This window comes from Phocoena sinus, chromosome 8 (genome assembly GCF_008692025.1).
Source record: "Phocoena sinus isolate mPhoSin1 chromosome 8, mPhoSin1.pri, whole genome shotgun sequence".
NCBI classification, from domain to species: Eukaryota; Metazoa; Chordata; class Mammalia; order Artiodactyla; family Phocoenidae; genus Phocoena; species Phocoena sinus.
The window spans coordinates 46323338-46338503 of NC_045770.1; the positions used below are offsets into that span (position 1 = coordinate 46323338).

Here is a 15166-nt window from a genome sequence, read left to right on the forward strand (position 1 = left end):
GCTGGCAGAGCCACATGCCGAGGCTTCCCAGAAAGAACAGCAAGAGTCTTCAGAAGAGAAACTATTTCAAAACTGAAAGATGCTTGGAATACTTACTGTAGGATACAGTTTAATATGTGTACCAATGTAATCAATAAATTATTTTACTGATCTAGGACTTCTGTGCAAATGCCCCCAAATCCAAAATATTATAACTGCCTGTCTAAAAAGTACTGTGAAAGTTCCTAAGAGTTGTATGTGGTGGGGAACACTGCCTGGAAACATTAATGATTAGGTACTAAAAGGAACAAAATGAAGCAAGTTGAACCTCAGGAGAAAATACACGCAAACACACACATAAGAATTTGTGTCTCCCATATGCCACGTATTTAATATAAGCTTTGGAAACAAGTTCAGGTAAAATAAAAATCAAAGTTCTCAAAAGGTGAAAGATTAACTTAATCACGAAATCTTCCCTATTGACCCAAACATCAGTATGTTTTTTATTTCTATGCAAAAGTATGCCTTCAAACTGCTTAAATGATATATGATACACAAACCAGTTTTCAAATAATACAGCCAGTCATCTTGCAATTTAAAAAATTAGGTAAAAGATATTATAACACATTTCACACACACACACACACACACACACACACACACACACACCAATGACAAAATTTGGCCTCTCCTAGAATAGAAGACCATTAAGAACGGCCAGAAAGGAACACTGTGTCACCCCTCCCTACAATCCAGGTAGTTTCCTTTAATCCAATAGCAAATCTGGGCATATTTGAGAGGGGTGATTCTAACAGCCACGTTGAAATCTTGTGGAGAACCGTTCATGTCTACCCACTGGTGCCCGGAAAAGATGCCAATAATTTTTCGCTCCCACTTCTGCTGCTGTCTCTTCCACATCCTCACGTAGACCCCGGACCCGCTGGCCCCGGGCTGGGCGTCACACTGCTGGTACAGCAGGTCATAGGTCTCATCTTTGACATCACAGAAGCGGTATACCAAGTTGCCCGGTCGGTCATTGTCATAACCGGAGAAGTGGATTCTGCCCCCTGGCAGCTGCTTGGCGGGAGGGCTTACCCCAATCTTCATGAACTTTCTTTTGTGGGGTTTTTTGAGTTCCAGGAGGGCATAGTCATAATCCATGCCGATGTCATTGGCATTGCCCTTGATCCAACCCTTGGGCACATGGGTGCGCTTCACCCGGATCCACTGAAATTTCATCTTCTCGGGCACGGCTGGGCTTGAGTCGTTGGCCTCTCGACCACCATCTTTAAACTTGGGCTTCAGGAAGCCCACTCGCAGTTTCTGGGTTCCTTTCACGTAGGTTTTCCCATCGTGTATGCAGTGGGCAGCCGTGAGGACGTGCTTCTCCGCCACCAGGGTGCCGGTACAGCCTGTTGATAACTTCACCGATGTTGAGAACGGGTAGTTGAGCAGGAAGTCCTTCCCAAAAATGCTGAATCTGCTGTCGTAGCCATAAATCTGCCGCTTCCTTCGAGACTTTCCCGAAGACTCACCCTCACCACTTCTGAGGACATAGATGCCCACATGTGTCTCGGTGCGGCTGCCGTTGGCATAGAGGGTTTCATAGGACAGGTACTGCTTGGCCTCTTCATAAGTGGGCAGTGGACTTCCCTTATGACACTGGGGGCCACATGAGGAGGACACTTCCAATTTGGCTTCGGCCCCAAAGTGTGGCTTGGCCAAGTTTAAGGTAGACTGGGGTAAGACCACGGGGAGGCGGTAGGCAGGCCAGGTGGGTTTCCAGTGGGCACCGTAGGGGCTCACCTGCCCAACAGCACAGAGGAGGATGGAGAGGAGGAGAAGCCCTGGGGTCCCCGCCATGCTGAGCACCACCCTGCAGGAACAAAGACAGGCAGGTCAGGAGGGCAAGGGGCTGAGCTCTCCTTTGCTGGGGAGGCAGCCTGGGGGCATGCCTGTCATTGTTTTAAGACTGTGAACCCTGCTCATTAATCGGGGGTGTGGAGAGGAATCCCTAGGTAATGGTCTCACTCACAACGCAAGGGCTTGACCTTGTTTGTTCCTGTGGCTGGGTGCCCAAAATGAAATTGGGTATTCATTCCCCTTGATGTTTAAGGTGTCCCTAAGGACGGCCTGCTGCAGGGCAGGTGCATGGAGTCATTAATTCACAGATGAATTGCTTGACCAGCCCTGATATCCATACAATTTTGAGCCTTCTTTGTGCTTGATTCTATACTTTCATCCTCTCCTACCTTCCTGGTCCCCCTGCCTTTCTTTCCTTCCTTCCTCTCAATCTCATTATAGGAGGTACTTCGAAAATGTTCAGAGTAACTTGCTCATCTCGAGGGTAAATTTAAATTACACAGTTTATTGAATGACTAAGGCATCAAGGAGGGATGGGTCCACAGTGTCACACTTACTGGGACTCTGATTGCTTTTAAATGGTGAGTGATTGAGAAGAGGGAATGAGACTTTTTTTGTTTTATTTGTTTTGCTTTGCTTTGAATTTAGAACAACTTTAACTATTATAAGTTTAGTTTCAGAGTAACCAGGTCTCTGACAAACCAAATATTCCTTCATCCTTTGGATTTTGTTGTATACTACCAGGGTCTTTGTCAAAGATCTAAAGCTCTAATATTGCATCAAGTATCACACTGTGACTATTTCTATTCCTATTTCAAGTAACTATTGGTTACTTTTTCAGGTCTGTGCATCTGTGTTCCCAGCTAGTCTAAATGCCTTGAACTTGGGCCTATGCTAGCAACTCAACAAAGATTTATTGAATGGATAGTTTGTATTTATGAAGAGTGAATGAATGAATGATTAGTGTAGCTCAAAAAAATACATTTTTTAAATTGGGGTATAGTTGCTTTACAATGTTGTGTTAGTTTCTACCATACAGCAAAGTGAATCAGTTATACATATACATATATCCCCTCTTTTTTGGATTTCTTTCCCATTTAGGTCACCACAGAGCATTGAGTAGAGTTCCCTGTGCTATACAGTAGGCTCTCATTAGTTATCTATTTTATACATAGTATCAATAGTGTATATATGTCAATCCCAATCTCCCAATTCATCCCACCCCCCCATCCTGGTATCCATATGTTTGTTCTCTACATCTGTGAAAAAATATTTTGAATGATGCACGCTGAGTGCTAATGACAGAGATGCACATGGATGACGTGGTAGCTCAGAGAAAGGGTGTGGAATCCAGTTGTGGGGGAGAAGAAGTACAGGGGAGGCATCCCGGGGGAGGTGATGCTTGAGATGGGTGTTAAAGCTGAACAGAAATTTGCTAAGAGAGTGAAGGGGACTCTTAGAGGGAAAAACCATCTATGCAAGGGCAAGGAGACAGGCAACAGTACAAGTCACTTCAGTAACACACTAAGCTCAGCAAGGGTGGAACAGAGGACATGGTGGAAGCAGCAGGTGAGAGCCACGTTATGAAGGGCTGTGTATACTAGATGAAGGAGTTTGGATTTTATCCTGAAAGGTATGTTTTAAAGACCCAGAATAATCATCCCACTAGAGAAACAACAACAACAAAGATGACTGGCAGTACTCTTATAAATATTGAAGCATCAGTTGGCTCAGACTGGCTCCGAACCTTCTGTTCAAGAGAAGCTGAATAGCAGGTAGGTTAATTCATTCGCAATCAAGGACCCCAAAACAAGGACAAGGAGGGGTTAGGTCTTAAGAAGCTAGTGGGACATAGTGGGAGTGGGAGTCAGGAAGAAACTGTTTCACTCTTCTCACGCTTCCTCTTTGAGAATACAGAGCTGCTAGCAACTTCTGGGTGCCTTTTGCTTTCTTTTACATAAAACTGGAAAATCCCATTGATCTGATCTAGTCCAGCCAAGCATGCCAAGCCATACTCCCAATATGCACACATTATGTTTTCCAGTATGTGCTTGCCCCACCTGCCTCTGGGATCTGTTTGCTTGACTTTCTGATTCCACTTCTGTCAAGTGCGTGGCTGGAAAAGAAAGAAATGAAGTCCTGGAAAAGCCAATTCCTTGGGACTTCCTGATTCCTTGAAACTGTTTCTCTCCATTTTTCCAAATAGGAAGGGTCCCTGGGCCCTTTGGCATGGAGGAAATATATCTAATTATTTCTCTAAATCCTTGAAATCATGGGGGGCAAGTGTATGTGCACACAAGTGTTTGTGCTGGTTGAGGGTACTGCCAGGACTAAAGGTTCTAAATGGATGAGGGAGGGGATGCTAACGCAGGTAGAGCCCTCTTCCCTAAGGGGGACTTTGGGGGTGGGTTAGGTGTGGTGAGGACAACACTTCAGGAGACTTCAGGGGATGGTTGTCTCTGATTATTCTTATCTCCTAGCCGAGGACCCAGACCTTGGACATACCTAGGGCTTGGACAGCCTTTTCTCTGTATAAGTTGCTGTGTAGGTGACGAAATGCCCCACCACACCAGAATCCCTGCCACGTGTGATATGTACTAGGAGGAATCATGTATTTCCCACAGGGCTTCATCTTGGACCCGTACATACCACACCCTCCTCACTTTGACTATAACATGGAGAACATTAATGCCTGTTAACACTGAGCAACTGATGTGTTAAGCCAAGTTTACTTCAGCTTATCTTTGTTTTCCTTATAAATTTATTTATTTATTTATTTATTTCTGGCTGCGTTGGGTCTTCGTTGCTGCCCGCGGGCTTTCTCTAGTCGCGGCGATCGGGGGGCTACTCTTTGTTATGGTGCACGGGCTTCTCATTGTGGTGGCTTCTCTTGCTGCAGAGCACGGGCTCTAGAACGTAGGCTCAGTAGTTGTGGTGCACGGGCTTAGTTGCTCCGCAGCACATGGGATCTTCCCAGACCAGGGCTCGAACCCATGTCCCTTGCATTGGCAGGCAGATTCTTAACCACTGCGCCACCAGGGAAGCCCCCTAGATGGATTTTTAAAAGTGTATTTGAACTAGTTTCAGACTCGTTCCTACCATTCTCTTCCCTGACACCCCAGCCAATAGACAATGTCAACGGTTGGACGAATGGATAAAGCTAAAGACACGTGCCACTGGCACAGTCTTACAGAGTGTGAATTATTTACTGCAGTAAATAATTTGCACTCTGTACTCCTAGGATCCAATTAACATACAAATTTCAGATTTAGAATTTCAAAAGGCATGTTCTAGTTGATAATACGAGCATATTTTAACTGTCATGTTCTTCCTGCCCCTTGAAAATATCTACAACTTATGATAATATAAAGATCATACTATCTCATCTCCTCCTCTCTCTCTCCCAAGAATAATATTTTGAAAATAGGAATACCTGGCAGCTTGGACCTCTGGATTCTGTGTGTTCTTTCTTAAGATAAGCTGAAGTAGGGACTTCCCTGGTGGTGCAGTGGTTAAGAATCTGCCTGCCAATGCAGGGGACGCGGGTTCGAGCCCTGGTCTGGGAAGATCCAACATGCCGCAGAGCAGCTAAGCCCGTGCGCCACAACTGCTGAGCCTGCGCTCTAGAGCACGTGTGCCACAAGTACTGAGCCCGCGCGCCTAGAGCCTGCGCCCCGCAACAAGAGAAGCCACTGCAGTGAGAAGCCTGTGCACTATAACGAAGGGTAGCCCCCGCTCCCTGCAACTAGAGAGAGCCCGTGTGCAGCAACGTTGGAGACCCAACGCAACCAAAAATAAATAAATAAATAAATAAATAACATTGTTAATGTACTAAAATTGCAAAAACCCCCACATCCATATAGGAACCTTGTCTTAATGAATTAACCCCCTCTCAGGCAAAATTGATTCTAATTTCACCTTTCCAAGTGCTTCCCCTGTATAGTAAAGCCCTGTTTAAAAAATACTTTCCAAGGCCTTGAAGCATGCCTCATTTCACATGTGTCACCATGGCATACCTTTTTGAAAAATGTCTGCCTTTCAAAAAGTAAACACTGTTTTTAGAAACCAGTTAGTGGGTGTGGAGACACAGGAACAAGTCTTTTTCTGGGGTATGCGTGTTGGCTCTCACTGGCCACAGCTTCACTCCAGCCTCTCAACACACATAATCGAATTTGTTCTTCAGCAAAATGAGGGCTGACTCTGCCAAGGGCCTCCCGGACCACTTACAGATCACAGGATGCTGTTAGAGGGCAGTAAAGAGCCTACTGCAGACTATGGCTAGAATATTAAGACTCTAGACGAATAGCATCTAATCTAATCCAGAGCCTTCACAACTGAAATTCTGGGCAGTCAACCAGTTTAGGAGAAGTCAGCCATCTATAAGTAAAACTGCTAAACCAACAGGGCAGGGTAAAGCTCTAATCCCTTAAAAATAAACTTTTCAGATATGTCAAAAACACTAATTCTCTTAGTTTGAAGCATCGCTTACAAGTTCTCTATATTATTATTTCAACTCTATTCATTATTTTGTGTGGTAAGACCTTATTCTGAGAACATTTTATATCTTCATTCAAGTTTCTAGGGTTTCCCTGGTGGCGCAGTAGTTAAGAATTTGCCTGTCAATGCAGGGGGCACGGGTTCGAGCCATGGTCTGGGAAGATTCCACATGCCGTGGAGTAGCTAAGCCCGTGCACCACAACTACTGAAGTCTGCGCGCCTACAGTCCATGATCCACAACAAGAGAAGCCACCACGATGAGAAGCCCACACACCTCAAAGAAGAGCAGCCCCCGCTCGCTGCAACTAGAGAAAGCCCACGCGTAGCAGCAAAGACCTAACACCGCCAAAAAGAAAGAAATAAGTTAAATAAATTTAAAATAAATAAAGTTTCTATCTAACTCTGAAAGCTACAAAACTGTATTTAAAAAAAAACTTTAATTCAGATTTAGAAATTAATGCAGGTCAAATTATTCCAAATTGATTTGGTTTTTAAATACCTGATCAGAAATTGGAAGAGAAAGTTGTATGTTCTCAGGTCCCCACCTGGGTTTAAACTGACAACGGTATTAAAGTTACAAGCTTCATAAGTTACTCACTCCTTTACCGAATGTGTGTTTAGGGTGATTTAGAAATTGTTATGAACAATGATCTCTTAGTCTTCTAGCTCTGGTCTTTCCAGGTCCAAGATTCTCTCATTTTATAATTTTCCAGGGACACAAAAGTCCAGGTCAGGCATTATGTTGTTTATAGACAGCGTCTGCACTGTCATTTACTGCTCAGGAGCTTTTACTCAAAGAATTGTGGAAGGCGGAGGCACAAGGGGAAAGGAAAAGGAAAATTTATCATGCTAATCTCTTGCCTGTCTGGACAGCAAGGTTTCCCTTATCTGTTTGCAAAGGAAACAAAGGCCTCCAGCAGAGGGCAGCTTTCAAGAATGGAGTAGAGGATGGCTAGGTGAGAAAGCCCTTAGCAAAGTCTTGGGGTGGAGGGAGGGACACACCCTACTTCAACTCAGGGCCTTTCCTAAGGCATTTATACCTTGCCCTGACCCCTTCCCCATTAATAAAACACCTTAAAATTTGGTGGGTGGCTTTGCATTAATTTCCCAATTCACTTGATACTAGGATAATTCCCCAGGAGACAATTATTGTTTCCATTTTTATAAACTCTTGGTAAACCTTAGCTATGCCCATTTAAGTTTATTTAAACATAAATACTCTAGGATGAAAACAGTCATAATCTCACTACTGGAAAAGTAACTAATGGGTCACATAATTTTTAATTCTCTCCTGCCTTTAAATGAATCATTTTATCCTTATAGAACTGTCTGGAAAACTCACACCTTAAAAAAGGAATGAACATTTCCAAATCTTATCCTTATTATTAACCAACAAGGACCTACTGTACAGCACAGGGAACTCCGCTCAATATTATGTAACAACCTAAATGGGAAAAGAATTTGAAAAAGAATTCAAATTCTTGCATATGTATACATGCATATGTATAACTGAATCACTTTGCTGTACACCTGAAACTATCACAACATTGTTAATCGACTATACTCCAATATCAAGTAAAAAGTTAAAAACAAATGAATTAATTAAAAAAAATCTGGACAAAATAATTCAGGTCTACAACATTTCATTTCTAGGAATAAGCCTTTACTGGATAAGGAGTCCTTAGATACATAATTATCTTTTAAAGTTCCCAACTAAGTATTTTCATGCATCACTTCACCTAAATGACAAAGAATGGAAAATGAAGGTAAGCAAATATTTTCTCGCCATGCTTAGTAATATGGAAACAGTATTCCTTTTCCAGCTCAGTATATCTGACTCACAAGAGGGTTACACTTTCCATGTCCCAACACTCACCATGAGCCGCTGTCCCTCTGTCCACTGTCTAAAAATATTTATACCTTATGAAGATGCTGCCACTTCATAAGCCCACTAATAACCTTACAGTGAAGGGACACTGCATATTAGCAGATGTGCAGACAACAATCACTGCTTGGAGACCGTGGCACTGAGATGGCTCTCTGCCAGTTCTACACCTTGAAAACTGCAACAACACAGGTCTCCTCAAGAGGGCAAGTGTTTGGGATAATGGTTTAACTCCTATAGCAAAGAAGTGCTGGCAGGGAAAATCTAATCCTCAGGATATAAGTTCTCTGTTGTACAACATCTGAATTCCTGTGACCACTGTAAACGGTAATGACAGGAAGAAACAGTAGGGAAGTTTGTGAGGACAGAAGTTTTGGACACCATCTGGAAGGATGGCAAAGGGTTTTTCCATGGACTCTCTGCCCAGGGATACTGAACAGTGAAACCATGCTAATTCCTAAAGCAAATAGCTAGAAATGAACAAAGCTCTGGGAATACTCTGCAGCCAGGCATGCTCTCATTTTCCTGAGGCACAGAACCTGTTAAAGGGAAACAAACCTAATCACATAATGGTTTAAGAATTACAGTCTTGTACAGGAAAGAAATGCAGGGTATTTACAAGCCCAGCTACCCTAAACATAATCTTGTGGTCAAATGAAGTTTAACTTCTTCTCTATCAGATTTTAGGCAAAATGAACTACCCTAGTGAGCCTGGGACAAACCTGGCAGCAGAACAAGAGCAGAGTATAAAACTGTCAATGGTGAGACCATGAGAAACGAATTCCCTGGAGTTGGGGGCGGGGGAGGGGAGTTAGGCATGAATAATGGCTGGTGGATTAAATCCTAAGGGATCTATGAGAAAAGATGTGCAGGAGAACCTGAGACTCTTAAACACTGCAGACAGGGGCCAGAAGTGTTCTCAGACCCACTAATGGGCACTTTGGCACTTATACTACAGACAGAAAAATGCACCCACATTCACCATCTACCTGAATAAATTGTCAGTGTTACAAAAATGAGATCCATATTAGTTACCTTGGAAAAATGCTTCCTTTCCAGTTCAGGCAATGGAAAGGATGACAAGTTATCTCTTGACTTTAAGTGGCAAAAATACAAGTGAAACAATCTATTCAAATGCAGACGGTGTACATATGATCACAAACACTTTCACAAGTACAGATAGTGGCTTTCGTGGCAGTTCCTAAGTTCCTTTTGCCCACTCCACCTCCAATCCACTCCTGTCTGACAGACTTCTTAAGAGATGCAGTTATAAGGTCTATTTTAAATGCCTCTTGTGCACAGGTATGATTCTGAAACAAGTGCAATAAATAGCCTGATATTAATTTGGAATTCAGCTTTTGGCCACAGCTGACTTCAAACCATAAATTCAACTCCTTACCACAGGGCCTCGTCAAAACGATTCTGGCATTGGCCTACCTGCTCCTAAGGATGGCACAGGGACCCCTCAAGTTCAGTTTCAGAAGCTAAGAGAAGGCAACCCTGAGCCAACACTGATCCTGAACAACCAGGAGCTTTCCATCAGCCAGGGGCTGTTTCTGAAGTCTCATGGATGTCACCCAAAAGGGAATTAAACAAACAGGCTTTTTTATCAGCCGCTTTCTCATGAGATGTTCGAAAGCAAACCTAATTTGTATTCCGGAGGGGAGTGGTAGTTTTCCTTCATCTAAATAATTTTTCTCCCTCCTCTTTTAAAACATTTTTGAAACTTTTTTCAAACTGTTTTTTTAAACGTTAACTAGTGATGAATGTCCACAGGCTCAGGAAGAAATATTTGCTTCCAGCAACTGTTGATTGTTCACGGACAGTAGTTTCTAGGGATGCGCAGGGTTATCAATCAAGGCACCAGAGAAAAGAGCCTCTTTGCTGCAGTCTCCTTGCTTGCTAGGGTTTGTTCACAATCACATGCCCAGGATTTAAAAATTAATGTTCAGATCTTGTTGGAATACGTATGTGCAAAACTCAAGGGAAAAAGTGAGGGTATGCGTGTGTGTGTGTCTGTGTGTGCACGTAAGAGGCGCCGGCGTTGTCATCTTCCAGCCGGAGGACAGCGTGCCCAGAGCGGGCTCTTTCTTTACTCCCACCCAGCATCCGAGATGGTAGTTGCAAAACTTTCCTTCCCCACCCGATCCACGGGTGACACTGCGTGATTCCAAATGCCCTGCAGCTCCTGAGTCTCCGCGGAGCTCCCCCAGGCCGCCGGTCGCACCCCTCGAGCCCCGAGGGTAGCCGAGGCGAGGTCTCCGGTGCCGTCCCCCCAGCCACGCAGCCCGCGGTCCCCCCGCCTCGCGCCCACCGGCCCTTTGTTCCAAGGCCCCCGCCGGGCCGGAGCCCTCACTCACCCGCGCCGGGTCGCCCGCCCGGACCCCGGCTCGCCGCGCCGCTCAGACAGGTGTGGGGGCCGGGAGGGCGCGCGCAGCTCCCATGCCGGCTTGGCGGCGCGACTGAGTGCTAGCGGGCGGGCGGGCAAGCAGTGCCGGCGGCTGCCGGGTCCGCCCCCCGCGCCTCCGGAGCCCGCCCGCCCCGCCTCCGCTCTCGGGGAAGCCGCTCGGCCGCCACCCGCCCGCCCCCCCCGCCCCCCGCCCGCGGCCCGCGCCCCCGCCCCTCGCCGCCCGCAACCGGTCCGAGCCGGGCGCGCAGCCGGGAGGACGCGCGGCCTTGCAGCCCCGCGCAGGTGGCCCGGCGCCGATCGCCTGTCCCGGCCTCTCCGTGCCAGCCCGCGCCGGCTCTCGGGGAAGGGCCCGCCCTGGCTGGGGACCCGCGCAACCCTTCCTGAGCGAGCCTGGGGCCTTCGCTGCCTGCGGTCCGCCGCCTGCTCGCAAAGACCAGGGGCGCCTAAAGTCGACGGCCGAGATCTGGGGCCGCGGGCCACACCTGGTGCGCGAAAAGCCCCTCCGCAAGTTTGAAGAGTTGGAGAGAAGCCTGTGCGCTTCCCACCCCACATGCGCTTTGAGAGTTTTCAAAGTTTTGAGGTGATGCCCGAGTTCCTTCCCGCTTCACCCAGTCTCTCGGGGCCCTCAAAGGGGCGGAAACCCGCGATCCGGTGGCAGGACCGCCAATGCTTTGCATCCCCTGCAGCAGCGCCCAGTGCGGTGCTTGGGGCCCGGAGCAGGGCAGGGACTTGGCAGCTTCCAGTAACCGGCTGGGTAGGGAGCCCACAGGCCTCAGCTCTCTCTATCAGGGCACCAGCGGGTGGAGCCACCTCCTCACCCAGTGGGCAAGCGGCCCACAGAACGGGCAAAGAAGGTACAGATAACCCGTCTTTGACAGGTAAGGCAGGGGAGGAGGTTTTTCAGGGCTTAATGACTTGCCCCAATGCACTGAGGCCGCATTTTTTTTTCTGTGAAGCCCTTTAGCCTGCCTGTCTCCCACCAAAGTCTGCTCTCAAGAAGAGAGGACTTAACAGGCTGTTTCACACCAACGTGTTAACGACAGACCAAGGTGCTTGTGTTTGCCACCGATTTTAAATAGGAAAGCCCCAACACGTGTCGCTCTGTGGTGATTCTCAAATACGAGGGCACTATTTTAAGGGCAAAATTTTCTTAAACCAACCCACTCCTGGCTTAAATTATTTTCTTTTAAAACGTTGCATTACTATAAACATAAAACGAGATATAAGCTTGTGTCATAGCTTTTGAACAACTCTGGAATAAAACCAAAACAAATTTATAAGTTAAATATAAAATTCTCCTCCCAGAGCTGTAAAATTTAAATTACTAATGTTTACACAACTACTACTAGCAACATGTGGTACTGACTGCCCAGGTGTGAGTACATTTGAGCTCTGCGTGGCTCTACGACTCTTATGGTGTGGGAAGGGCCCTGTATTGACTCGATTTTCTCATCTCTTTCCTCCCTTCCAGGTACCACACCTCCTCTGCTCACACTCTATATTATTGTAATAGTTGGCTTTCATTTGACTCTGATACATAATTAGAGATTAAATTTGTGCTATTCCTTTCTTATTAGCATAACGAGTAAAGGGGTAAGTGTTGGTGGCAAGGCATAGCTCACACAGGCACTGAGATCACAAGGCAGTACTTGGTATCAGATGGTTATCCCAATGATCCAGAATGTGTTCATATTCATTTTTTTAATCATAACTATGAAAAAAATAAATTTTGGCTCTCCAGCTTCCATTTGGAGAAACACCATTGAAAGTCAAATACCTAACTTAATAGAGAAGGCGGGGTTGGAATTAGAAGGAGGGGAAGAAGGGAGAGACTTCCCAAAGCACCTATTACATGCAAAGCATTGTGTTAGGCACCAAAATAAAGAGATGGCCACAGGAAGACAGTCCAGCAACATAATTAAGAGTATGCCAGTGGCATTCAACTATGTGAGTACTATTCCAGGCTCTGCCTCTTATTAGTTGTGTAGCTTTTGGCTTGACCTTTCTGTGCCTCCGTTTTCTCCTCAGTAAAATGGCGACTACTTCATAGCAATGTTTGAAGAAATGAATGAATTAATACACATAAAACGCTTAGCACATGGCCTGACACACAGTAGGCCCTTAATAAATATTAGCTGTTGTCACATCTGTTATGTAAAAAGAACGTGCCTTCTCTCTGCTTTGGAGCACCATCCTTCAGGAGCACCTCAACCTACTTAGACATTCATTGCTCATTTGTCCTGGTGGTTTCTGAAATTAGTGTCACCAATTTAGGGAAGTAGAATCTTGGAGAACAAGATGATTTTATTCCCATCATTCAGAGAGAGCAACTGAAGCGCAGAAGGGCCCACTGTGCCCTCTCCTAGCTCCACTCCCAGAGCCAGCCTCAGGCCTAGCGCCCCCTACCCAGACAGGAGCTCCAACTACAGATGACCTGTGGAACTGTGGGTTTGAACAAGCTCCACCCACTTCTCTTGTTTCCTGGAGCTGTCAGTAGTAAAACGAGAGGATGCTACCTGGCTCAAAGGTTGTCACTGCGATTGCCATAAGGACAGCAACAACAACAGATCTGTAGAGAACTTTGACGCCAAAGAGAAATGCCCTGTGTAGCAGGAGTCCTCAGGCTGAGCCTAGATATTTGCTATTTTTTTGTATTTGCCCCACTCCGCTACCTGAAAAAAAAAATACCACCAGATAAAGCAGAACCCTCACTGCTTAAGAACTCAATTCAACTCTATAATCGTAATTCTCAAATACTTTTCATGAGTATGGCACTTGAGTTGTTAAAAACGCATTCAGGGCAAGGCCCACACATTTAGCGAGTGCTGTATAAGGTACAGGGGCTGTGAGAAAGAAAGCAAATATCCCTCATCTCAAGGAATTTATGCTTTGGATAGAAACGAAACAAAATCAAATACAGGAGAAAGTGAGATGTAGGCTGGATCAGGCTACAGCTAGAGAGCATGGAAGGGGGAATTATTAATTCCCACTCCGGCAGGTGCTAAAGTCTCCCATGAGGTGGTAGAATTTGAGCTGCAACTCAGAGGATGAAGACTTGAGCAAGCTTCAACAAACATCTCATTGGGTTCCTCCACTGTGTAAATGAGGGCAATCTGGGGGTGAATGAAGAGGGCAGAACTAGGATGGGATTGTAATAATTATAGCTATGTTTGTTGAATGTATATTATGTGCCAGGTAGTGTGGAATATACTTTATTACATGTGAGACTGAGGTTCAAAGTGGTTAAATGGGTTACCCAGTGCTGTACCACTAAGAAATGTGGCTGTGAGTTCTGCCCAGTCTGTCCTACTCTTTCAGCAGGCTCTGCTGTGTTATATTGCTTCCCAGACCTGCCTTTTCTTGTGCTAACAATCAGGAGGTTGAATCAGTGGCTGCTGTCTCTTGAGCTCAAAATATCCTTTTGATTCTATCTTGCTTTTGTTCCAGTTATGCAATCACTTAGTAATGACCTGTTACATGGCCTCAGTGCAGGAGACAAGATGGGACTGAAAGATAATTAGAAACCTAGGGTGTGGCAGGGAGGGGGAAGACCCAACGCCCACTCTATAAACTGCTAAACTCAATGTTAGTGCTGATTTTCTTTTAATTGAAGTATAGTTGATTTACAACGTTGTGTTAGTTTCAGGTGTTCAGCGCAGTGTTCAGTAATACATATATATCTATACTTTTTCAGCTTCTTTTCCATGATAGGTTATTACAGGATACTGAGTATAGTTTCCTGTGCTACACAGTAGGACCTTGTTGTTTATCTATTTTATATATTAAATATAGTAGCGTGTATATGTTAATCCCAAACTCCTAATTTATCCCTCCCCTTAGTGCTTATGTTTCATGAGGCCGAGATCCGCGTGCAGCTTCAACAATTTGCCAGTTTGAAAGGTATCAATGAGGATTATTTCTAAGGAGATAAATTTACATATTTAAAAATCCTTTCCATCTGGTTTCTTACTTCTGTGGTGATAATATGGCTCTAGGAGTTCAGTCAGTAAGTGGCGGTTTCTAGCTCTGTGTAGTGAGTGAAAAGAGAAATGGAGTGAGAGACAACACAGGGTTGGGAGAGAGGCATTCTCAACCTGTCTGGGTGACTTTGGATAAATCACCTCACTTAACCTGGATTTCGCATCTGTAAAAAGAGAGCCTAGATGACCTGCTCTTACAGTCTTTGAGTCTACAACATTGTAATTCTTAAGGAAGCATGATCCACATATATTTTTATCTTTGGGCACCCAGCATGTAGTCCTAGGGTAGCAAAGCATGTGGAACTCTGGAGTCTGACTGGCTTGGACTCAATTTAGAATTCATTTAGTTGCTGGGTGATCCTGGGCAAGTTATGTGACTTTCTGCGCCTCACTTTTCTCTTCTGTACAATGGAGCTTATTTCAGGCTGTTGTAAGGACTCAGTGAGATAATCAGTACAAAGCACATAGTACAGGGCCAGCACAAAATAAATTCTGAATTGGTATTACCTATTGTTAATTATTACTACTGTTCCTCTAAGTGCTTAATAAATG

General features: G+C 45.2%; 1 protein-coding gene across 2 annotated transcripts; it reads right to left on the reverse strand.

The window, feature by feature from the left end:
* Window positions 1–343: 343 nt before the first annotated feature.
* PRSS23 (serine protease 23) lies at window positions 344–10732 on the reverse strand. Of its 2 annotated transcripts, XM_032641660.1 has the most exons (3): window positions 10585–10732; window positions 799–1855; window positions 344–724 (listed from the first exon to the last, which is right to left on the reverse strand). In XM_032641660.1, the coding sequence occupies exons 2-3, from the start codon at window positions 1840–1842 to the stop codon at window positions 671–673; spliced, it is 1098 nt and encodes a 365-aa protein (XP_032497551.1). In that variant the 5' UTR covers window positions 1843–1855; window positions 10585–10732; the 3' UTR covers window positions 344–670. The 2 variants fall into 2 exon arrangements, with proteins under 2 accessions (XP_032497551.1, XP_032497550.1); XM_032641659.1 differs by having other exon boundaries at window positions 344–1855.
* Window positions 10733–15166: the final 4434 nt, after the last annotated feature.

What these genes read in the sequence shown, in the direction of transcription:
- PRSS23 (XM_032641659.1), bottom strand. Translation starts at nt 1,842, where the DNA reads ATGGCGGGGACCCCAGGGCTTCTCCTCCTCTCCATCCTCCTCTGTGCT.